The 24,798-nt window shown below is 41.3% G+C and overlaps 7 protein-coding genes across 8 annotated transcripts; 3 read left to right on the plus strand and 4 right to left on the minus strand.

Moving 5' to 3' along the window:
* Window positions 1-25: 25 nt before the first annotated feature.
* Window positions 26-12,838, minus strand: LOC117570859 (uncharacterized). Its single transcript, XM_034252739.2, has 6 exons — window positions 12,430-12,838; window positions 5,483-5,617; window positions 4,102-4,420; window positions 3,799-4,036; window positions 3,267-3,429; window positions 26-3,207 (listed from the first exon to the last, which is right to left on the minus strand). The coding sequence occupies exons 2-6, from the start codon at window positions 5,567-5,569 to the stop codon at window positions 475-477; spliced, it is 3,540 nt and encodes a 1,179-aa protein (XP_034108630.1). The 5' UTR covers window positions 5,570-5,617; window positions 12,430-12,838; the 3' UTR covers window positions 26-474.
* Window positions 12,839-12,898: 60 nt separating this feature from the next.
* On the minus strand, window positions 12,899-13,452 carry LOC117570860 (V-type proton ATPase subunit e 2). Its single transcript, XM_034252740.2, has 2 exons — window positions 12,969-13,452; window positions 12,899-12,917 (listed from the first exon to the last, which is right to left on the minus strand). Exon 1 carries the CDS (start codon window positions 13,302-13,304, stop codon window positions 13,044-13,046), a length of 261 nt encoding a protein of 86 aa, XP_034108631.1. The 5' UTR covers window positions 13,305-13,452; the 3' UTR covers window positions 12,899-12,917; window positions 12,969-13,043.
* A 465-nt stretch (window positions 13,453-13,917) lies between these two features.
* On the plus strand, window positions 13,918-14,749 carry LOC117571620 (zinc finger matrin-type protein 2). The gene is made up of 2 exons (XM_034253842.2): window positions 13,918-14,122; window positions 14,212-14,749. The coding sequence occupies exons 1-2, from the start codon at window positions 14,020-14,022 to the stop codon at window positions 14,703-14,705; spliced, it is 597 nt and encodes a 198-aa protein (XP_034109733.1). The 5' UTR covers window positions 13,918-14,019; the 3' UTR covers window positions 14,706-14,749.
* Window positions 14,750-14,857: 108 nt separating this feature from the next.
* On the minus strand, window positions 14,858-17,328 carry LOC117571615 (phosphatidylserine lipase ABHD16A). The gene is made up of 8 exons (XM_034253836.2): window positions 17,165-17,328; window positions 17,046-17,102; window positions 16,637-16,938; window positions 16,414-16,568; window positions 15,930-16,351; window positions 15,648-15,829; window positions 15,311-15,578; window positions 14,858-15,240 (listed from the first exon to the last, which is right to left on the minus strand). Exons 1-8 carry the CDS (start codon window positions 17,231-17,233, stop codon window positions 15,130-15,132), a joined length of 1,566 nt encoding a protein of 521 aa, XP_034109727.1. The 5' UTR covers window positions 17,234-17,328; the 3' UTR covers window positions 14,858-15,129.
* A 275-nt stretch (window positions 17,329-17,603) lies between these two features.
* LOC117571613 (NF-X1-type zinc finger protein NFXL1) lies at window positions 17,604-21,120 on the plus strand. Its single transcript, XM_034253833.2, has 10 exons — window positions 17,604-17,764; window positions 17,855-18,477; window positions 18,533-18,691; window positions 19,042-19,158; window positions 19,218-19,334; window positions 19,397-19,528; window positions 19,589-19,797; window positions 19,860-20,043; window positions 20,106-20,564; window positions 20,624-21,120. The coding sequence occupies exons 1-10, from the start codon at window positions 17,650-17,652 to the stop codon at window positions 21,047-21,049; spliced, it is 2,541 nt and encodes an 846-aa protein (XP_034109724.1). The 5' UTR covers window positions 17,604-17,649; the 3' UTR covers window positions 21,050-21,120.
* Window positions 21,121-21,381: 261 nt separating this feature from the next.
* LOC117571622 (female-specific protein transformer) lies at window positions 21,382-22,878 on the plus strand. 2 transcript variants are annotated; one of them, XM_034253843.2, is made up of 3 exons: window positions 21,485-21,599; window positions 21,869-22,230; window positions 22,288-22,878. In XM_034253843.2, the coding sequence occupies exons 1-3, from the start codon at window positions 21,566-21,568 to the stop codon at window positions 22,486-22,488; spliced, it is 597 nt and encodes a 198-aa protein (XP_034109734.1). In that variant the 5' UTR covers window positions 21,485-21,565; the 3' UTR covers window positions 22,489-22,878. The 2 variants fall into 2 exon arrangements, 1 of the variants encoding a protein (XP_034109734.1); XR_004572463.2 differs by lacking the exon at window positions 22,288-22,878 and having other exon boundaries at window positions 21,382-21,599; window positions 21,672-22,011.
* A 100-nt stretch (window positions 22,879-22,978) lies between these two features.
* Window positions 22,979-24,684, minus strand: LOC117571619 (solute carrier family 66 member 3). Its single transcript, XM_034253841.2, has 4 exons — window positions 24,308-24,684; window positions 23,975-24,234; window positions 23,466-23,586; window positions 22,979-23,256 (listed from the first exon to the last, which is right to left on the minus strand). Exons 1-4 carry the CDS (start codon window positions 24,477-24,479, stop codon window positions 23,126-23,128), a joined length of 684 nt encoding a protein of 227 aa, XP_034109732.1. The 5' UTR covers window positions 24,480-24,684; the 3' UTR covers window positions 22,979-23,125.
* Window positions 24,685-24,798: the final 114 nt, after the last annotated feature.

Below are 24,798 nucleotides of genomic sequence, written 5' to 3' on the forward strand. Positions count from 1 at the left end.
AATTTGAATTTGTTTCAGAATTCTTCACAAAGTATTTTTTATTGTTTTCGTTTTATTATTAAAATATAGATCTTATTACGTAATAAATTACTTGTTGACTAATATTTAGCTTACGAATGCAAAATGGTAATGAACTGGTACGAACTTAATTTACATAATGTGAAGCTGAAGGAATTTTATTATTTGTATTGTGTGGAAAACTAATTAGCTTCAAATTTCTCATATACAATAAATAAAAAGTCGTAATCACTTACGTCGGTACACACAGAAATTGTCATTCCAAAATTGTTCAAAGAATGAACAATTTTCGAACAAGATTGTGCATGTGCCAATTTTTGTATGCCTACAAATAATTATGATCTTAAATTTTCTACTTATTTGAAACTTCTTATAAATACGCACTCCATGTCAGCACAGTATGTATTAATTGCTTACTTAATCTCACTTTGAAGCAAATCACGAAATGTATGAGATTCACTTCTTTACGGTGACTTTTATTCCACCTTTGACAATCGCCTCCGCAGGCGGCTGAGCAAATTTACGGCTCTGATTTATGTTGCTCTTGCGACGTATGCCACTGCTCAATTGGGTTTGAGACTGTGACTGCGATTGGTTCTGCACCTGAGCAGGTATCTGGACTTGAGGATTGCTGGAAACGGACACGATATCGCTGTCACTTTGACTGCGTTGCGATTCAAATTCAAGATCTTCAGAGATGGGTTTGTACGTCCGAATGCCCGAGTTGGAGCGAACCGGGAGTAGGGTGACTAAGCGATGAGGACTTGGCTCTGTTGATGTGGATGTGATTGGCTCGGCAAACTGTGATGTTTTCAGTAGTTCCTCATACTTCAATGGATCAATGACCTCAACCTCTGCCTCGCCCACAACTGGAATCGCAGCGCCAAGCACTTCAGACGATCCATCATCCATAAAACTAGACATGGGCTTGATGAAAGGTTCACGCTGCTGCAGTGGGAGTTCGATAAAGTTCTTCACGCTCGATTCCGGTAATAATTCGGGCAGCTCAGTGGTGGTGGAGGAGCTTGAGCTGAGCTTCACCTTGGTCTCATTGCGCTGACTATGCTTTAGTTTATTGTGCGAAAAGGGCGGAAACTTCGTGGAGGCACTGGGAGTGATGCCCAATTTGGAGGCGAGCGTGTCAAAGATCAGAGATATGTCCTGTATATTGCTGGCATTGTTAATTCGTGTCTTGATGTCGTGCAACGTCAAGTTTTCCGTCTTCTCCACATCCTCGGAGACCCAAGCTTGCAACGTCTTGTTGAAAACCTTCCTCATGTTGCCGTTGGAACCAAAATTGAGGGGCGCGGAGCTGTTGACGAATTCCCACTTGGAATGCGAGGGAAACAGATTAGAGTCATCGAGCATTGTGGGCGCGGTTGGACGCACGCGGTTTTTCTTAGTCGTCGGAATTGGTGTTGTTGTCGTAGTTGTGGTTGTGGTTGGTTTAGTAGTTGTAGTTGTAGTTGTGCTTGTCGTTGTAGTGGATTCGGGAGCCGGTGTTGGCGTGTTCCTTTGCAGTATGATTTCCTTGAGATTCATAAAGTTTGGCTTAGCTTTTGTTGTGGGCAGCTGCGACTCCACTTCATCGTCAGCGATCTCGTCTGGCTCTATGCGGGATTCAATAGGCTCGGGCTCCACTGTGCTTGTTGTGCTGATGGTGGCGTTGTCCTCCTTCGGTAGATTCAGCAGTTCCATGAAAAACTCTCCAATAGTATCGGCGAGCACGGAGTTTTCTGTAGGTTTATTAGGCATGTTTCCTATCTCAATCTTCAGAGGCGTTGTGGAACCAGTGACCGCAACGGTAGTTGTTGAAGTTGAGCTGAACTTGGGTGTCGTGGTTTCCAGTGGCTTGTTCTTCGATTGGACTTCGTGCTGTGTGGCGTTCTCCTGCTTCTTGGCAATGACTCCACCTCCCAAATGCTCAAATCTCTCGTTGCTTCCATCGATGTTAAACTGCAGCTTATGCAGTCCATCCATGGTGGGATTAATGGGCCTAAAAGGTGGCACAATCACATCATCGATCAGCGGCACGGGCAACGGATGCGGCTCCACAAGAGCGCCGCCCAAGCGTTCAATATTCTCTGTGCCTGGTAGGAAGACGGGACTGCCAAAGTTGTGATAGAAGAGCATGTCCTGCTCCTGCTGACTGGGATTATCCAACTTGCCATCCGGCTTACGCAACGATCCACCCATAAAGCCGGGCAGCGCGCCAAACGGATCCACATTCAGAGCAGGCATAGCAGCTGAGGGTGGCGTAGGATTATCCCCAATAAAAGGCAGCTCCAGCTCATCTATACGACGTTGTGGCAGATGATTGACAGTCTGCATGGTTGTGGTTGGCATCGAAGGTGGAGCACCCAGGCCCGGCAAGGTCTTGGTGGGAAAAGCGGGTGGCGGTCCGGGCAGCAACTCGGGCACCTCACGATGGATGGGACGCCAGGGTTGCGTGTCGAGTATTGGGAAGGTGGTGAAGAGACTTGCATCCAGCTTTGGCAACGTAGCAGTTGAGCTGCTTATCGTTGGTGTGCCTGTTGTTGTAGTTGTTGTTGGGTTGGTGGTGCTTGTTGTTGTGCTAGGAGTTGTGGCTGGCGTTGTGGTTGTGCTCGGTGTGGTCCTGGAGACTGGAGGCGCTGCTGTCGTGGTTGTAGTCTTCGTGGTGCTGGGCTTGGGAGTAGTTGTAGTTGTTGTTGTCGTCGTCGTCGTGGTTGTTGTCGTGGTGCTCCTAGTTGTAGCTTTAGTCGTCGCTGGTGTTGTGGTTTTGATGTGCTTTCGGGTGGTCGCCTTGCTCGTTGTTGTCGTCGGTGAGTTTTCCCGAATCGTTACTGTGGTCAACTTCTCAATGCCCGGCTTCTTGGGTTTCACACGCAACGAATAAGGCGTGACGGAGATGGTCTTGGGCGGCAGGCTGGTGCTCTGATAGGAACGTGTGGGCGACGCCTTCTTGCGTGCAATGTCCGCATCGGTTTTGGTTATCTCAAAGGAACCCTCGAAGGAGCCCTGAATAACGGGTGCATTCTCCACATCAATATCGGGCTCATCATCTGGCGAGTGCGGACGCACAGCTGGACGTGGCTTCGGTGTGCTCAACCCACTGGGTTTGGTTTGCAACGGAGCTCCCGCTCCGGCTCCAGCACCCTTCTTCATCAAGCGCTTCTCCAGTTGAGTCTGGCTGGTGGGCACGGTTTGCTGCAAGCAAATAAGAGGAATTAGTTAAAGGTAGGGAAAAAGTACATTCCTATACTTACAGCTTCCTTAAGGATGCCCGCTGAGCGCACAACCTGTTCGTCCAGTATGCGTTTGATCTCCACTGAGTCGGAGTCTAAACGTATCGAACGATAGAGCGACTTGCTGGCGGATGTTTCCAGGAACAAAGACTCCTTGATGTACTCCTCCACGCTGAGTATGTTTCTGTAAGACAAAGACAACGGGAATTATAAAATGAATAACTACAGGAATTCTCTGACGAGGAAATGATAACATAAGAGGCAATAGGAATTATTACGGAAATTCCCTGACGAAGGTATGAAATCAGGAATTACTATGGGTATTGTGAGTGGAATAATAAAGGTAATAAAAACAGGAATATTAGATAAGGAACATCCAGACTAAAATTTAAAGCAGGACTTACAATAGAAAGGGTACTAGGAAATAGAAAAATAAGTTTTACAAGAATTCGCAGATGACAAAAAGGAAATAGGAATTCCAAAAACAACTAAAGCAGGAAATACAGAAGAAAAAACAAACAGGAATTCCACTGAAGATCAAAAAGTAACTTACTGTGGCAATTTGCGCACATCGAGGAACACGCGGAATGAGACCTTGATCAATGGACCCTCACCAAAGCCCCAGACATCGGTGCGCAATGGCTGCAGTCCGTTATCAGTAAGCGAGCGCTCCACGAAGCGCTTGTAAAAGTCAATCTTTTGTTTGTAGGTCGTCGTATGATTGTACTTTAGTCCGGTGGAATAGAGATCACCCTTGGCAATGCGGAAGGAGCCCTCGAAGCCCAGTACAGCTGCAAGTGTAAAAAAAGACCGAACTGTCATTGAGAGCAACTTACTGAGTCGACTAATTACTTACGATCCTCGAGCGTGGCCTTAATCGAACTAAAGTAGAACGCCAATCCAGCTATGGAGATGACAGCGAGCAGCACTATAAACGCCGCCGTGGTCAATATGATGGAGAAGGAACGATTCTTTGGATAATGGGCATGGGTCTTCGTTGAAAAAGTGGACGGAGCAATGTTGCGACCATCCCGCCAGATGCCCCAGGTATTATAGCCGTACTGACTGTTGATGCTGTGATCATTCGTATACGATGGCTGCTTATTCATATGATAATAGGCGCCAAGCTGGGAGCGTCGGCCCAGCGTGTTCTGATAATTGTATTCGGAGGTGTTCTGCGGCAATTAAGCAAACATATCGATTGGTCAAAAAAGTGTGTTAGTGGAAGAGTGTGTTAGTGTGTCTTTGAAACTAATTGGTTGGAAATGAACAAAGCCGTGAGCTCAAATGACAACGTACTCAAATTATCTATACCAATAATAATATTGTGCCCCAATTTGCTATCTCTTGAGATATCTGTGTTTAAATGTTCTTGATGTTGATGAGAAGTCCAATTACCCCTCTAATTCGTCACTTTTTGATCAAACAATTTGGCGAAAGCTTTCTAAACACTTTCCAATGTGTTGTTTACCGGTAAAATAGGATGCTAACGGTTTGACCTGGGTCCGTGAGAGAACTGCAAATCTTGTTGTGTTCTTATCTAAGTATCAATTAGCGCTTAGAACTCAAGTCATGCGTTTGCTAATTAATGCGCAATCAGCAGACGCAGAATTGGCATTTAATTAGCCAGACAGTCAGTCAGTTAGTCATTGCACTACCTGGGAACACATTTGCCAGTTGGGGGCACTCACTTTTTGGGTTTGCCCTTTTAGCAGTCATTAGCTCTAGGCCAATTGCCAGCTCAATCTCTCTCTCCCTATCTCTTCTCCGTCTCTCTCTCTTTCTCTTAAGCGACAACCTGTTGTCGAAACAGCTGTTGTTGCCTCCAACCAAATTCTTGTGTGTTCTCTCTTTGCTCTTCGCATTCTGTGCGCTCTGCAGAGAAAGTCATTCACCTTTAGCTTGAGCGTTCGCTTGGTTCTTGAGTTAATAACTATAGTAGCTTGGTCGGGAGGAATGCAAACAAACATCTCGCAGTGAAATCTTGTTACAATCTAAGCAAACATGCAGTTGAATTCTTGATGAAACCCCGAAAAAGATTTGTTTGTGGGCTTTACGTAATGTCTTCCTAAACAACGAAACAACAAAAAAGAACCCTCGACTTTTAACCTACTTTTAGCAGTTGTCATGTAAATGAGCCTCTAACTTTTTATGCCATTGTATTTCGACGAATTGTATAACAGTTCTTCTGTGAAAGATTTCTATTGTCTGATAGATAGATAGATGGAGGAAGTTACCATTTGTCGACATGTCTGCGTTCGATAGATATCACTGACTCCGGACAAACTCTGGAAGTACTTTTTGGTGCCATAAACGGTATCCATATTGCCTTTATTGTGGGTCTTCTTGGTTTTAGGGTCTTGGTTTTTATGCTGAAAATAGATGGAAGTAAACAAGTATTATTATTGTTAGTTGGGTGCTTCACTTTCCATGTTGAAATTGTTTCCGGCATCCAAAAAACCAGCTAATCCTGTTTTCACAGTCAAATGAAAATTCTCACTTTTTGCCAAGTCCAAAGAAAAAAAAAATGAAATGTGTCCGCTGAAGAACCAAGTTGAGCCGAGGAAAACGTTCCTCAACCGGTTTAGCTTTGCATACCAGCGAATAGCATCCACAAAAGGTGGCTTGAGGGAGAGACACATTTCACAAAGAGTCCCCCAATTGATATAATACATTTCTTAATTGATATATGTGGAACACACAAGTGCGAAAGCGAAAGCTTCGCTTTTCTCAAAACAACAAAACAAAAATAAGCCCAGTCTAATTAGAGAACTCCGACACTTTGATACGCTCGCTGGACAAACATAATCTTGAGTATGAGTACAAATTGTGAGTGTGTGAGTCTGAGTGAAGTACAGAGGGAGGTAGGTCTTCAGGCTTGGGAAAGACAAACAAGCCGCGGAGAGAACCAGCAGCCCACAACAAAAACAACTAAAAGAGGAAAAGTAAGTAATTTAAATATATACGACTTTGAGATACCCGATACTAGTTGCTTGAAACTTCTATTGTGATTTACTTAATTATTAGGTAATGTTAGACATTCCTTTAATTCTTTTAATTCTAGTCGGGGATAGTTCAATTTTCAAACCAATCTTGATCTGCATTTAAAATATTAAAGATTACTCCTCAAATATAACAACTATATATTTTTTATTTCTTGTTTCTCTACTTCTTACTTATAGATGTAGTTGTCTACACAGACGGACAGACAGACAGACAGACAACCATTTGACTTGTCACTTGTCACTCTGTTATAATACCCATGTCCCTTGGGATGTCGGGTATTACACAGTGGAACTCGCTAGTACCAAGTACATGCCTGAAGATCAGAAATCAGCTAAAAGCTACAAGAAACCAGTTCCACGCCGAAACCAAAGCGATGGCTTTGACTCTGGATGGAATAAGAAGATGCCTGGGCTGGTTGGCTGGGCAGGGTTATTGCTCGTGCCATCATCTTCATGGTCTTGCTTTTGGTCTTGGTCGTGGTCGTGTTCGTGCCCGAACACATACGTTGTATTTATAATGCCACTATGTATAATCAAAGCACAAAGCAAAGAGAGAAACCTGTGTGTTAAAGGTAAAAATAGTCTTTGCGATGGATGGACCTGGGATGCCAACAACAACAATAACCGCAACAACCTCACATACAGATATAGATGGTATTTTTATTTTTTACGAGTTTTGAGCGCGTCTCTCAACTGTCAAAAGTAAAAGTTCTTCTGCCTTTTTGGAATGCGGTGATGTTAATGATGATCATGTCTAAAGCTCGCAGCTCGCATCTCGAAGCAGTCGGGTTTGAAATCTTCTGGTGAAACTAATTGGATGGCCCTAAGTAACATATAGTCATTTGTTTTTGTTTACAGCAATGCCGCAAGCTTTTGTTAATGAATTGCGTACAAGTTGAGCACAGTTATAGGCTGAATTTAACAGTTTTAGTAGAGATAAGCTCTATTACTTTGATATACGAAAATTTGGCTGGTTATGCATGAAATTTAATATGGGATATCTTAAGTCTAAATCTAAATTGCATCTCGAATTCACAGTAATTATTTAATTAGTGTTTATTATTATCATGTTCGAAATATTTTGCCTCTAATATATTTAAAGAGATACTTCAATAAATATTCATAGTAATTACCTAAGAAGTAACTTATTTTAAAGAGCTAACCTACTGCAATAAATTTTATTATACACCGAAAAATAAAATAGAACCCAACCTAATGTCGTGATTTACAATTGCATGTTATTATGAAATTGAGCATGTAGTACAGTTTTGGTGGTATTATTGCAGAACTAAACTGAATTCCGTTGGGTAAGCCTCTTTTTTTTTGGACACAGCTAAACGGCAATTTTTCCACATGAGGCAAAGAAATTTGCATAATAATCGCATAAGACAAGACAAGACAGAGCAAGAAAATAGAATGAAATAGAAGTACAATTAGTGTTACGAGCACAACTACTGCGAGTGCGAGTCTATGCATGCGAAATACGACGTATGAGTGCCCAAACACTCAGCTATTCAAACGGACGGACAGACAGACAGACGGGCAGACGGGCAGTTAGACGATGGCAAGCCATTGCCATTGCCATGGGTTGACGTTGACCCAGTTGCGCAGGCGCTGAGCGGCGTGGAGTGTAGAGTGGAGAGACGTGAAGTGGAGAGTTAAGGTGAGGTGGAGATAGCAAGAGGCGCAGACCCAGACCCCAAAACTGGAAACTTGACCATATGCCGCAATGTGAGTGCGAGTCTCCGTTGTCTGTGTTTGGAGAAAGAACAAATTGACTTACGAGTACACTCATACACTCTCACACACACACACAAACTCTGTCTGAGCCGCGTGAATAAAATGGTTAAAAAACAAAACTCAACACTTGACGAGACAACGCGCGCGTTGAGAGTCGGTCACAATTTTTTTTTTTGGTGGCGACGTCTCTGTCTCTGTCCACACATAAACTGATTAAATTTCTCGCATTAGACAATTTTCTCCTCAACGGGGTGAAATTATTGTTGGCTATAAAATAACCAAAAAAACAAAGCTAAAGAATGATTGATGAGAATTTTGCTCAACCGAATTTCTAACGGAAGCAAGCACAAACAAGTTTACCATAGATGACCATATTAATTCACCTTCACCTCGTGGAGGTGAAGTCTGAGGCGGGGCAGCAGGAGCCAAAAGTCGTTTGTCGTCGTCGATGTCATTTCCAGATTATAATCAAGCAGATCCACTTTCAATAATAATAGTGAAGAAAGTGAAATGTGAACAACATTTTGATCATTTGGAAATGTTTATCAACAATCATACACACAAACATGCGCACACAAAAAATACAAAAAAAAGAAGCGTCAACCAGTGAAATGGAAAGTTGATTTTAGAGCGCATCTCGCGCATCTCTAGAAGAGCGTAAATTGAATCATTCCAAACAATGCAGCCAGACGCCAAAATTTCCAATTTTGAAAGTCTTTTGATTTGCCCAAAAATATGAAGAAGAAGAAGAAAAGCACAAAACAAAGAAAAAAAACATTCACCGCCACATTATTGATAGCTGTCACAAAAAATTATTCAATGATTTGCTTGTTTATTTTTGTTTTAAAGCAAATTTATGCAATATTATTTTTGCCCAGTTGGCCGCGAGGCACTCATGAATGAAAATAATTGTATAATATATTGTAACTAATAATTGTGTTTACGAGAGCACAGCTAGAAAACGCATGCAACTCGCAACTCGGCAGTTTCATCATCATTCTAACGGGCCTCCCCTTACTGGAGCATAACAGCCAACCCAGCGTTGCCACTGCCACCCTGTATTTGGTATATGCTTTGCTTGCTGGCGCAAAGTGATTGCACTTGGCTGCTAAACGAAGTGGCAACGCTCGCACAAAAGTGCATTTTCATTCATGAGTGTGTGACACAAGGGACGACCGACGACATAGTTGAGTGTGCCCAACAACTATTACAGAGAGTGTTGGAGTGATGGTTGGTTGGGGTAGGGAGTGGGGCGATAAACCGTTACGCTTTAACCGTCGACTTAATATGTAATTAAAAGCATACAAATCTGGCTGTTTGTTCCCAGCCTAAAAGCATGTGTGTGTGAATGTGAGTGTGGGGAATAGAATTTGGTAAGCTTGGCAGCCATGAAATTGTGGAGTCATTCCCGTGTATAAGTTGTTGACGTTGTTGTTGCTGCTGTTGCGACCGTTACACTGAGCACTAACAGTATTGGTAAACAGTCATTTGATGTAAAAGTATTTACATCAAACGTTAACTGACAGGAAACTATTTGCTATCATCTTTCAAGTGTCCACACTCACACAAACACACACACACACGCAACAAATACAAATGCAAAATACAAACACAAGCTGTTTGCTTAGTATGCGTACACATGATTCTTTCCGTTGACGATAAGAGAGAGAGAAAGAAGAGCGGGGAAAAGAACAAACCAAAGATGCCCCCAAGTGCAATTAGTGCCACGCTCAAAATGCAAGACACGCAGTCAGCTTGAATGAGCGAATGCATTTCATTTTCTTCTATGCATTTTCTTCTTCTGTTGTTGCCTTTTTGGGTTTGCTTTACCGCAACAACGAACTTCAACTTCAACATCAGCTTCAACTTCAACTTCAACTTGAGTTGAGCTGCAGCGCGGCATTTGAGGTCGATTTTCTCTGCAGTCTTCTTTTTCGTCTTTGGTTTCTTTTGTCTCACTGTTCTTCTTCTTCTTCTTCCTCATAGGCTTCTTCTTGTTTTGGCGAAACAAAAGAGCGGCCCATTAGATGCGATTTTGCATCATTTGAATGCAATTTAGCTGCAGTTTAGCGTTATGTTCTATTTCTTTCGTTGCCAGAGACTTCAATCCCGACTTAGCCAACTTGATTGGCAACCAACTCTCTGTCGTTTATGTTGTGTATGTGTGTGTGTGTGTGTGTGCGTCTGCCGCGTCTGTCCGAGAATCGTGCGGCACAGATGACCACAAAACCGGGGAGCAGTTGAAGAACGAGGCAACAGACAAACAGTCAATAGCTTTTAGCCAAGAGCTGTCAATGCTTGGCAATTCGGGCCAGCCACGTTCATAATAATGATGTTGATTGCTTGCCAATTTGCGATCACAGATCCGAGGATGAGGGTCTCGACATCAACATCAACATCAACGGCGATCTCGCTCTCGCTTTGGGTGTGAGAATGAGAACCCTTTGTGGGCGGTCGTCGGATCAGTTCAAAAGCGGCCAAAACTCTTAACGAGCGAAAGTGTTTCATTAACTCGCCACATTTTTTTTTGTTTTTTTTTTTACTTTGCCCCAAAACGAAACGAAATCAACCAAAAACCGAAAAACAAGAAATGTACCAGCAACAAAAAAAAAATAATAATAAACGCAACTCATTAAAATGTACATAATTCACAAATCTACATAAATTTTGTAAGTTTTTCGCGCCGCATTTCTATTTCACTTTTGATCTACTTCCGCCAAAATGAAAATCGCTTTTTTTCGACAAGTGAAAATATAATTACGAGTGAAAATGAAAATTGTCCACACTGTTGACACTTGAGCAGCGATATGGGCGTGCTCATGTCCAATGGATTTGTCAGTTAGGCAATTTTCTTAATGCTAGACTATCTGCCTCTACCCTGTAATTGATAATGCTACAAAGTGGGGTCGTTCAAATTTTTAGATGTTATACTATGCAATTCTTAAACTTTACAGAAACATTTTCATATTTTTTCTTAAATAATTGATTGTTTATCATTAAAATCATAAAAATTAAAACTGTCATTTTAGTCATTATAATATCATTAAAAATATTTAGTTATTGCTTTAAGGCAAATATTAAAAACTCTTCTAAAAATGTAGAATAAAGATTTCTTTTTTAATTAGATAAACTTTTTTTACTAATCGCTACAAAACAATCCAACTAATTCTCTCTTTCGCTCACTGCTTTTATTCTAGCGTATGGCCTAGAATATGTTTCACTAGAATTACAGGGTATCGCACCCATTAAACACTCTTAGTTGTAGGCCAACTTTTAGCTTGGCTGCAATGATGTTCATAAGTGTGTGAGTCATGTTGGCATTTCGGCAGATCTAAAAACCCGCACAGCACTTTCACATTTGGTAACCGATACGATTACCAATCCTCCCCTCACTCTCTCTCTCTTCGTTCGTCGATGAATCAGTTAAGAAATTTGCGTAAAATCGCTGTTATTGGGTCGCACGCATCAAACTCTTCCTGTTCGAGTTGGAGTTTGAGTTTGAGTTCAAGTTGCAGAGCTGTAATCAGAATCAATTTCCGTTCAAAGCGGCGTTAAACGGTCCAAGCTAACATCTGATACTATCACCTCCGGTCGGTCTCCTACGTTGATCGACAACTAACTAACATCTTTCATAAACGTATATGTATAATAATGGAGTACAACTCAACGGTGCTCGATGTGTCCACTATCCACTGTCAATTGGCCCAGTTCATAAATGTGGTAATTGTGCGGTTAGCGACATACTATACATATAAAAAGAAAAAAAAAAAAACGCGACCATGGAACGTTCTTCACTCTTTGATTCATTCTTTCACCTGCATTAAGCTTTGTTACTCCTCAACTCGCTCACCTGGGGGCAGTTGATAGTTTTGATCGTTTGTGCTTTGTGTTTTGAGTTTATGTTTCGGTGTTGTTCTTTTGTGTTTTGTAGCGTTTCGCATTGCCGCCCTTTTTTTTTTTTTTGTCGGGTGGGGTCTTATTTTCTAATTTCCCTCGTTTTATGGCCACAGTGTTGTGTTGTTACGCTCTTAGCTTGTCTCAGTCTTCGGTCTTCAGTCTCTAGTCTTCAGTCTGCTTGACTTTTATTGCCATTTTCATTTTAACATCCATAATTTTGAGCTTTGCCAGCTCGTTGGTACGCGATTATTGTGTTGCTTGCGTTTTATTTTTTTATTTTTATCGTTTTGATTGCTCTTTTTCTTTTGCTGTTGGGCCGCAATAGCTGAAGAAGTAATGTAACCAGTTTTGTACCTTTTGTACTTTAAGTGCGACTACTTTTTCTAGTTTTAATGCATGTCTAACTAGTTTATGGCTAAAGGGGGCCGACTAACTACTTTATTTTCTTAGGGAGAAACACTGACTCTTTAGTTCAGAGCAGGGGCGAGGAATGTATTGAGTTATGATGCATGCTTGTGTTATCGATAATTCACTTGGCTTACCAAAGTGTGTGTGTGAGTGTGTGTATTTGTTGTTATAGTCCAAATCCTGTATGCGCGTGTGATTCCATTTGATGCAACTCTCTGTTAAATCTACTAATAATTCATATGTACTGTATATTCTATGCAATCAATCACATCAATCACAAATATATTTATTTTTCCACCTCACAAAATCTGTTGGTTTTCAAATAATATTAACGGTGATCGCGGTCAAATTACAAAATAAGCACGACCATTTTCACTTGTCAACTTGTCGCGCCCGCAGCTGAAAGAACACTGAATCCAATGGGAATTTGGCATCTCACTAGTTCATGGCCAGCTTGCTATGGAAGAGAGAATTGAAGATGGCGCCGGCATGTAGTTAAGAGAGTGAGTAGCAGGTTGCACAGGCGCTGTATTCAACACTCACACAATCGCTCTTTCCTCTCTCCGTTTACTAATAAGAAGCAATTTAAGCAAGTTGGCAGCTCAATCAAAGATCGAGCGCGCTGAAATCAAAATAAGTTCGTTAAACGAAATGTACAACACAAATTTAATACCTTTATTGTTATTTAACATGATTTTTTACAATAATAGATAACTTGAATTATGCATATATGGGAGACAGTAAAGATTTATGCATCTCGCAGCGTATTACCACTCCACGACTTTGCAATCATAGCAAGGGCATCACGTTTAATTTTTGGTCCAATCAAAGGATTCATCTGGGCCATATAGCAGCAGAGCCAGAACAGCCAACAACAGGCCGCAGTTAGCATCAGAATACAGCGTATTAAATTCTGATGCGGACCGTTTGGCGTCATAATCGGCATTCCAATGCCCACAGCTCCCCAAAGGGCTGTGAAAAATAGAATTGGAAAGAACGCAGCTCCCATATTTCAATTATAATTGGAGCACTTGTGATTCGACAGTAAACTTTTCACTTTTCTTCTATTTTTATAATCGTTTTTGTTGAATTGAAAATTAGAATTGTTGTGATTTCCAATAAGAATTTTCAGCTGAAGTGAGAAATCAATAAGACGACAACCGTTATCGATACTTCTAACGGGAGTTACTCGTACTCGATACATGTGAACTTGATTGAGAGAGGTTGTAGAGCAACTGAACTTCTAGCCATGTCCGATTATATCCCTCCTTTGTTTTTAATTTAAATAATAATGATTTTTATATATGTTGTATATAATAGTATAGCTATTAATGTCTGATTTTATGTAATAAACAGCGAAGAAAATCTTTAAAATTCTTGCATTATAATCATCAAAATATACATATGACAATTAAACCTATTATTTAAATATGAAACAATTAAAGAAATATATCAACCAATCTATATTATGTATTTTGATCGTTGGTTCAAGTCGTAAACAATAAAAAAATACATAAATATAATTGACGGTTACTTCGATTATACGATTACAGTAAGTGTATCGACAATATCTCGAATAATCGCTACGCACGTTGATGCAGCCCTGTGTTATGGGACTATCGATATTGGACTTTACAACATTTTATATATCGCATTAGTAATAAACGAAATTATTTTGCATTTTTTGGAATACATATAAGAGCAATAAATTCACTGAAATCAATATGACGATGCGACCCGATGACCACCGCAGAAAATGGGACAAGAACGAGTATCAAAAGTTGGCTCAGGAGCGCCTGCTCAATCAAACGGCGCCCAAGGAAGAAGGTAACAAATGATGCTGCTGCTTCTTCCCCCCCTTTGTGAATATTAGATAAACAAAGGTAATACAAATGTTGATGATCTCTTCTTGACAGAGCCTGTGCAGCGAGAGAATCTCAAACGACGTGACTACAAGGTTGACCTCGATAGCAAATTGGGCAAAAGTGTTGTGATCAACAAAAACACACCTACCTCACAATCTGGCGGCTACTATTGCAATGTTTGCGATTGTGTCGTCAAGGATTCGATCAATTTTCTGGATCACATCAATGGCAAGAAGCATCAACGGAATCTGGGCATGTCCATGAAAGTGGAGCGCAGCACCGTTGATCAGGTCAAGGAGCGCTTTCAACAGAACAAAAAGAAAATGGAGGAGAAGCAAAAAGACTACGAACTGGACAAGAGATTACGCGAGGCCAAGGAGGAGGAGGATCGCTACAAGGAGCACAGAAAAGAGAAGCGAAAAGAGCGCAAACGCAAAGCCGAGGAGAATGGGAGCGGTGGCAATGACTTCGCCAATGGACTGCCTGATGACATGGCTGCTATCATGGGTTTCTCTGGCTTTGGCGGCTCGAAGAAGAACTCATAGGCCTTACATTGTTCGCTAGTTGTAATCGTAAAAAAATACAAAATAGAAATAGCAATAGCAAAAAATAGAACTGTTTTTTCTGCAACCAACGAACCCTTTTATACTGGGGCTAATCGCTGTGACTGTGATTGGTTTGCGACATTTATTTTATAATCATCATCATTGTATATGTTAAATGTATAATGTGTGTTTGTATATAAGACAATTTACACCATTTCGTTAATTTTTTTTTGTGTTATTTTGTCGTATTGCCCAAGGTTATAATTTAAATAAGCAGTTCTCAAAATGCAAAAAGGACTTACACATCATTGAAATTCACTAAAAATCTTATATATATAAAAGCCCCCCTCCATCCACACTCCGATTAAGAATACTACTATCAATTGTTTTTGTGACTGCCAACAATAAATGCGGGGATGTCAACTTAAGTGAATACAAATCCATGCTCGATGGGTATGTCCCATGGAATGTTGAAGAACTCCCCGGGCAATTGTGTGCAATGTGTCGAGTTGTAATCACGTAAATGCTTGCGCAACTGTAAAAAAAGCGATAAACAAATAAATGGTTATACACTATTGAACAACATTCCATTAATAGTAACTGACCAAAAACAATGCCATTTGATTGCGCATTTCTTCGCTGTAATCGGCACCAATCAACATGGGGAATGATTTACCCTCATCGGAGGCATAAGTAATAAGGCGCGACATGCAGAGTTTCTCCTCGGCGACGGTGTAATTAAAAGATTCCAATGGCTTCGATAGCAATCCCTTGGTCGTCGACAATTGTGCAGCAGTAAACAAGTTGGGATAGCGATACTTGAGCACCGACATGGTCAGATAATTGCCACGATTTGTATCAATGCGATTATCCCTGCGTGGCAAAGAAAAAGAGTATTCTTCAATGTTCTTACGACAATCATAGAAAATTTTGTTGACTTACTCGGCAATTATCTCATCTTCGGTGCGACGTATCAACAGCAAGGGTCCATTGTAATTCATTGCCAATTCTGCATTATTCAGATTGCAATGCTTGCGTATGGCAACGCGAACAATGCCACCAAGACTAGCCGGCATACGAGGCTGCGCCAAATAGAGCACATCATCGAATGTGGCATCAAGAATCTATAAAGGAGATATACAGTTAAAAATGCAACGATTGAATACTTGAGTTAAGGATCATTTTAGGCGTTTCTAGATGTTGTGGAAAGTAGTCATTACTTACCACGCCCTTGACCTCTGGATAGATGGATGCCGCCCACAAAGTACTGAATCCGCCAATACTCCAACCATACAAGATGATGTCCTCAACGGCAAAGCCCAACTGATTGATGGCAAATCGGACAACAGCATCGATAGCGTTCTTATCCTGCTCGGGATGCGGGCTGCCCGTGCTGCCAGCAAAGCCGGGATGATTCCAGCCCAGCACCGAGTATTTCAGGGCAATGGGTGTGCTCATGATGCCCACCTCATAGAATCCAGCATTGCCCTCGGAACAAATGACGAGTGTTTTGCCATTGCCCACGTTATCGTTACGATTATCGATGAACAGTGTATCGATTTCGTTTGAATCAATCGTTTTCACTTTGTAGCGAATACCATTGTCGTCCTCAATGAGCTTGGCTCGTCCTGCGATCAACATTGGTCCTACAAAACGAGTTCTGATTGAGATTTAAAGTATTCATAATATTTTTTTCTATACAACATACGCATGAATTTCTGCAACAGTTTGACGGAACCCGGATAAATCATGGAGAGACCAAAGGTATTGATGGCCAAATAAGCAATCAACTCACAGGGCAATGTTGCAATACTTAATTTCTCCTCACGTCGACTCACAGTATTTGTGGGCTTCTTGAGGTCGCTGAAAAGACGAGAGAGGAAAACATTGTAAAATAACGCTCAAATTAAAGCGAAACTATCTTCACTTACCCGGCCAAGGCTTTAACATCGAAATCAATTGGCCAGGCTGAAAAGTCGATGTCAAAGCGACGCAGTGGCTCCGACGATTTGTTTCCCTTTGCCTGTGCAAGGGCATTCACCATGTTCGTATATGCCTTGGACTGGCGGCGTCCAACGCCGCGCATCAACAGTGAGAGGACAACGATTAGGCCCACGCTCGTTGTGAATTTCGCCAGCGTTGGTATCGAGTCGGACACAAAATAACCGCGTCTATACAGGAATGTGAAGATCAGCGGTGACGTGTAATAGCTGAGCGACCAAACTACCGACAGCTGCAACACACGGCACAAATAGAGTTTCAAAATAAATAATTATGAGCGCATCATCCAACACACACACACACACTCCGATACACATGCACATTCACACATACACCCACCGTGGACAATATTTGCTCTCCGAACTTTTCAACTGCGCCGGGTTCGTAAATTTTTCGCTGCGAATGAACAAATGAAAATTATGATTTTATCGTTTGCTTTAAGGGTTATAAAGATTTACCTGCGGTTCGGGTACACCTTTGTACTCCATGTACAACTTTGGTCCGAATATATAATTATAGAAACTCATTTTCAAGTGTTTCTGTTGCGACCTGCCACTGAGAAAATATTATGATTATTTTTTTACTGTGTTGTGAAAGTTAGGGATCGCAAACCAATCCAAAAATGAACCAGTTTCATTTAACATAGAGATGAGCGCGCTGAATCGATAGCCAACGAATGAAATCGACTGGTCGACTAATCAGTATGATACAAACAAAATAAACTATTTTTAATATGATTTTCATTTTATTCAAATATTGTTAACATTTCGTAAGGGATGATATAGACTATGGTTTAGCTATTACAAAATGTGGTTGCAAGACTATATCGATAACTTTTGCATCGATGTTGCAAAATGTGAAAAACATCGATCATCGATACTGTCATCGTTCTTTCTCCGTCTCTATTATAATAAGAGCCCTCATATTCATTTGACCGGTAAAAATGGAAAAATTTAATAAAGCTCAAGCCAAAAATTTGGCAGCCGCTCAAAAAGTGATGGATACGTACGCTTCCAGCTCTGAGGATGAAGGAGAACTGGATGAAAAGCATATACTGGGTATACACATGCAACTAACAGCAATTCTATGACGTGTCTCCTCTTCCCTTGTTTTTGTTGTGTTCTTTACCCCTTATTGTCTGCTTACAGATTTGCTATATAAACATTACCAAAGCTCACCAGGCGGTGCACGCAGCGTTGAACGCAACGATGCCAATCGTACGGCAACATTCCTGGAAAACACCTTGCACTCGGGTGCCGCCACCTGTCTCATCTGTATTGGCAGCATTCGACGCGTGGAGTCGATTTGGTCCTGCAAGAACTGTTACTGCTTCTTCCACTTGCAGTGCATTGAGCGTTGGGCCAATGACAGTCTGATGCAAATGAAAGTGAAAGCCGAACAGCAGCAGAATGGAAGCCAAGGACACTACAATCATCTGGGCGAATTTGTGCCGCCCAAGCGCCAGAAAGCCGTGCACTGGTGTTGTCCACAGTGCCGACGTGATTACCAACCTAGCGATCGGCCAACACAATACGAATGCTTCTGCGGCAAAGAGACAAACCCGCAGCCACAACCGTTTCTAGTGCCGCATTCGTGCGGTGAAATCTGTGGAAAATTGCTGCAACCGAAATGTGGTCACGATTGCAAACTGCTCTGTCATCCCGGACCATGTCCGCCCTGCGCTCAACTAGCGAACTGCTCTTGTCTGTGTGGCAAATCCGCTCCACGCTCAGTGCGCTGCCTCGACAAAAGTTGGCAGTGTCAGCAAACCGTGAGTTTCACATTCCACCTTCTATTTCTATTCCATAATGGTTTTATATTTGCAGTGTCAAGCGCTTTTAGCATGTGGCAAGCACAAGTGCAACCAGAAGTGTCATCGACCTGGTCAGTGTCCGCCATGCACGAGCAAGAGCTCCCAGCCATGTGATTGCAAGCAGGAAACGAAGGTTGTCAACTGCTCCGAGCCCAAATGGAAGTGCAACAGAGTATGTGTGAAAATAGTTAGATAAGATATGCTATTTTAAGATAGGGTTACTTGGCAATCAAGTTAAAGTGTTTAGACAGTGCTCCGTCTACCAATTAGTATGAATAACTAATGGAGCTAAAGGCTAATGAGAATATTTCTGTTTGGTCACGTCGACAAATCATAACTTCGAAAAGTTGTTAGCATTAGATATATTGTTAGTTTTTTGTGTAGCTTACTATTGTCAACTAATTTATTTTGTTCTATTTAATATAAATGTAGCTGGTGTTTCACAGTTGGGTATAGAAAACCTAAGAAAACCCCAATCAGATTAGTCGACTACAAGTAATTTTCGTATTTTATCCTTTTTAGATTTGTGGCGCTTCGTTTGCCTGCGGCGTTCACAACTGCGACAAGGTGTGCCATGCTGGACCTTGTGGAGGCGGCGAATGTCCTTTAAGCGTGCGCAGCTGCCCGTGTGGCAAGACCGTAAGTCAAATGTAGACTGCTTAAGAGATTAACAAATATAACGATGTCATGGTTTGTAGATCAAAGCGGGCATTTGCGGTGAGGCAGCGGAAACTTGTGGCGATACCTGCCAGAAACTTTTGTCCTGCGGCAAGCACACTTGTGCGCAACGCTGTCATCGTGGCCCCTGCAATTTGGTAAGTCCCAAAACGGGCAAAGCGTTTCATTTACATATCTAAGAAGTCCAAATGCCTTGCAGTGTCTGGTGCGAACGAAGAAGAAGTGTCGCTGCGGCTTGCATGAGAAGGAGTTGCCCTGCTCCAAGGAGTTCACCTGCGAAACGAAGTGCAAACAGATGCGTGATTGTGGCAAGCATGGTTGCAATCGCAAGGTATGCGACCATTCTTTTGATTTATGTGTAACCGACACTAAATATGATCTATTTACTTAGTGCTGCGGTGATCAGTGTCCGCCGTGCGAAAAGATTTGCGGCAAGCAATTGAGCTGCAACAAGCACAAGTGTCAGTCCGTCTGCCACAATGGACCGTGTTATCCCTGTAAAATGGAATCACAGGTTAACTGTCGCTGCGGCAAGACGCGACGCAATGTGCCGTGTGGTCGGGAAAAGAATGCACGCATTGCCTGCCCTGAGCTGTGTCGGTTTGTAGCCAATCAATTCCAAATAGTTTGTTTCAATCTCTAATTTCGTACTTCTATCGCAGCATCACAGCGAAATGTCATCATGCCATCAAGCATCGTTGCCATAAAGGTGAATGCCCGCCCTGCACCCAGCAATGTGGATTGCCCAATGACTCGAGCGGCTGTGGACACATTTGTCAGGCGCGTTGTCATGCCGCCAACCGGGTGTTGAAGCCAACGGAGGCACGTGCAACACGTGGCAATAAGGTAACGTGAATGACGAATTCAACGATTTGCACTCCGTAACTTAACAACCTTGTCTTTGACAGTATGAATATCGCTCATTGCCCCATCCACGTTGTGAGCAAGGAGTTGTTGTCACCTGCATTGGTGGCCATGAGGTTGCCACTTGGCCGTGTTGGAACTCAAAGCCCACATCATGTCAGCGCAAATGTGCACGACAATTGAAGTGTGGCAATCACAGTTGCGACCTCGTCTGTCATGCCGTGCCAAATCCCCAGGATATGCAACAGCAACTGGGCTGTGGCAATTGCGAGCAAGGATGTGACATTGCTCGGCCAGCGGGTTGTGTACATGCTTGTGCCAGAGGCTGTCATCCGGCGCCATGTGCACCATGTGCTTCGGTCATCAAGCAAAAATGCCACTGTGCTCTCAATCAGATTGTGTACAAGTGCAGCGAGTATTACAGCGAATTCAACACTGAGGAAAGCATTGTGTCGGAGCTTCGCGAGAAACTGCGCAGCTGTGGCAATCGCTGCATCAAGAACGTACGTGTTGTATTCACGAGAGTTTTGCAATTGCATTTCAAATGTCTTTTTAATTACAGTTTGGCTGTGGGCATCGCTGTATGGCCATATGCCACTCGGGCAAGTGTCCTAATCCGCAGCTGTGTCGGAAAAAGGTCCGCATATACTGCAGCTGTAAGCGTATTAAATTGGAGGTTGCCTGTGACAAGCATCGAGCTGGTCAAACACACTTGGAGTGCGATGAGAATTGTCAGGCCGAACGATCAAAGGCCCAGGCGACAGAGCAACAGGAGCTGGAACTGCGATTGCGTCAGGAGGAGGCAAAGAATAAATTGGAGCTGGAAAAATTCGAACAAAAGTTCGGTAAACGCAAGCCTAAGGAACGCAAAGCTGTGGATGTTGAGCCTACCAAATTAAATATAGATTGGAAACGTGTGGCCATCTATGCGGCTTCCGTGCTGGTTGTGGTGGGCGCTATGGCCGTAGCATTCTATGCGGATAGTTAGGAAACTCTCCAATCAAAGTAATGAATACCAATGAATTAAAATTATAATATTAAAAAGAATATGACTGCTAAAAATGTTTTTTTTTTTTTACAAATATGAACAGGAGTTTACAAGTTAGCAGCAATAAATAGAAGAACTCAATTTGAATTATGTTGTTTATTTTTCGAAAACAAAGTTCGCGCTGCGATTAATTTACCTATCGATATATCTGTATATATTGAAAAATGCATACATTTTTTGTTAATAAAAATAATAATTTTCTTTAATTAAAATTAAATAAAAAAACATCTAAATATGCAATATTTAAAAACTTATTGTCACTCAAATAAGCTTATGATGGCCTATTATTCTATTTAAATCGAATATGAAAAATATTTCCTAAGCATTGTGTATCGATACTTATTCACATCGATGCACTTCGATGTTTAGATACATCGCTGTACCATTGCCATCATTAATGAACCGGCCACAATTCTCATCGAAACTGCAAGTGCATTATTTTACACAAAATTAATAATGAATGCTGACAGCAGTAGCCGTACTCTGAGAGGTGTGTATTGTGAAAATATTATACCAGTGCTACATTGTGACTACAATGTTGTTTTTGTTGTTTTTTTTCTAGTGTGGCATTGTGAAAGTGATTTTCTAAGAAGCTGAAGGGCGACGATGCACTTCCCAAAAGCAACGCGCAATAATCAATCATCAGACGATAGATGGAAGACCGTTCGGGAGCGAGCGAGAGAAAAGACTACAGCACTGCCTTTGACCTAATGCGTAATACTGAAATGCTCTTTTATATGTATGTGTAATTGCATTTAGGCTCCGAAAGACGCCAGCCCAAAAAGATTCCATATTTCGCTGATGAAGCGCGTGAGCGAGACCGAGTGCAGAACCTGCGCAAAAGAACAAGACGCACAACGCCACCAAGAGCTCCGAGGTATGGACGCAGTCAACGCAGCCGATCGAGATCCCGTTCTGCTGATAGAAGCAGAGACCGACTACGACGACAACGGTCCCGAAGTTATGACCGCAGGCGTAGTCGAAGTGGCAGCTACAAAAAGGTCACTTCGTCATCTTCATTCTCGCGTCGCCGGCGAAGTCGCAGCCGCAGTCGATCGCGAACCCCTCGCATAATAACTGTTCCTGTGCCAGTTCCTGCCGCCGACTATAACTACGCTTATGTTAGTAAATCGATTGATTTATATATGCCATGCTAATTGCACTCATTGTATTCACAGGGCTGGTCGCATCCGCATCCACCAAGACAACACTACGATCCAATGTATCCCCCGATGTTGCCATTTGGAATGAATCCCCGTCCACCACGGCCTTACTTTGCCCCATATCCGCAGTTTCCACCTTTTCGATACAGATCTGGAGCGTTTGGGGCTCGACCACGATTTAACTATGTGAGGGATATGCGACACCAACCAAATTGATATTAAACATTACCAAATTATTCAAAATGTCTTTGGAGTTATTGTTTGTTGTGTCGTTGAAGATTGATGTTAGAAAATCGGGTTATTTTCTATTTCAGACAAAAAGTTTAAAATTAATTTATATCAACTTTTACAAAAACAGATTAACTCAAACAACTAATTTGCTAAACTTCGAAGTAATTAATTAAGATTTAGATTTAAATTTATTCTTTTTTGTTACTATAACATTTTTTGATGAGACTCTTTACAAGCTGAGTTTAATATGACTAATTCTCTCTCTAAATCTTCCGGTGAAATTCTCTGTGACTTTTAATTTTTTTTCAATATGTAAAAAGAGTAAAGCGATTGAAATTTCAAATCGTGCTAGACTAAGTACTCTTTAAAGAAGGTTTAGTGTATGTGTATATAAACAAATACTATATACATATTTTAATTTGTGTTATAACAACATCTCAGATTTTTAACGATAGATTTGAGTAACAAATGCCAATGACTTTCGAAGCATATATATTTGCTTAAATTTATAATTTGAAATAATAGTAAAATGGCTGATTACAAAAATTGTGATCACGAGTCCTTTGTGTTTTTTTGTAGATCCGTATTGTGGATATCGGAGCTGTCACTATTTGTAGTGACTTTATGCCGTCTTTGTTTTTTTCTTGTACACACAGGCTGCAACAAAGACAGCAGAGCTGAGGAACGTGGATATCAGGAAATTTGAAAGCAGCATCACGTCATGGGATTGCACGTACACCGTATATATGCGGGCTATTGAACCGGATACAAAAAAGATATTAAAGATATATCGCTTATACATATTACTTTTCAAAATAATGTCACAGCTGGTTCGTGTTTTCGATAAGCACACAACTTAATTTAGTGAGCAAACGCACACTGACTAATTTTTAAATATAATTTGTAAACTGTTGTGTAGCTATTGCAAGCTCTGATTGTTGTTCAATTATCGAGGCACTTACTCATGTTAGTGAAGGCGGATAGTGCCCATGTTGTGCGGCTAACGGAGCTGGCATCCTTGGTACGCAGTATGGCAATCAGTTGCAGTACTTTACTCGTGGCTCCGATGGGTGTGCAGAATGGCTGATGATGAACCACAAATATCAATTGATAAAAGCCATCATAATACAAATATATGTGCATAGTATATAAATAAATAATCTAATGTGAGCAGACTGCTCTTAAGACAATTGGTGGATGACAATTTATAAATAGCAGCATCACAAATATTATACAACAAACAAAACACTCTTGACCTTGAAGCAAAGATGCCCAGTTCAAATAGGTTTAATTTGTGTCGGATGAGAGCTTCTCTTTCTAACAAACAAAAACATAAACTAGTTTTGAGCACCATCAAGGTAACATAATTAGTTAATTAATGAAGTTCACAGTAAACGAGTTTGAACTACGTCGAACTGACGGCAACCGTTATCTTGCCAAAGTTTCTAATCAATGCATGATTATTACTCACCACTAGGAACGTAAGGATGATAATGGGAAAGAGTTTTAGGTATATAAGCGTCGCTATCGTTGCATAGAAAACGGCAAATATCTGTGTACGCTTGCCAAGCAGATCCTGATACTTGAAAGCATAATAGATGAGCACATATTCCTGAAGCAATAATACAGGGTATTCCATATACGAGAGAAAATCATAGCCCGATGTATAATTGTAGGACATCATCACCGTGTAGCTGAATAGTTCCAGACATAATCCAAGCACACTAATACCTTAAAAGTCAGCGAAAAAAAATTAGAAAGCCAGTTCCTTTTTTTGCGGGGGTGGAATATTTCGTAAATTTACCTTTTGAGGATTTGTTCTCGCGTATGGTGTTTATTTGAGGTACCTTAATAACCAGGCAGGATGATACTGTTATTAAACTGAGCAAGTCGGCAATAATCAGCACTATTCCCTTCTCCAGGTACTGGGACACCAGGTCACCAAGTCCCTCAGATACCGCTGCCGTTGTAGCCATCGTCAAAGCTAAACTGATATTAATGGGTCTGCGACTTGATTTAAATGCTTACAATCGATTGCCTTCGAATTTTTCGCACATCGATATTATTTGTGGTGTAACCGTTTTTGATCGCAAAAACATGACATATTTTTATATGATTTTTATGCAGACTAATTGTAAAATGTTATGCCTACATTTTTGTAAATTTAGATTTTAGCTCAAAAAGAAAAGAAATCTAAATAATATATATGCATATTAAACACATAATAATACAATCGAATAGTCACCGCCAATAGTATCGTTTTTTTTTTGTAGAGAGAATAAAAACAAAACAGTC

This window comes from Drosophila albomicans, chromosome 3 (assembly GCF_009650485.2).
Source record: "Drosophila albomicans strain 15112-1751.03 chromosome 3, ASM965048v2, whole genome shotgun sequence".
In the NCBI taxonomy this organism is placed as follows: domain Eukaryota; kingdom Metazoa; phylum Arthropoda; class Insecta; order Diptera; family Drosophilidae; genus Drosophila; species Drosophila albomicans.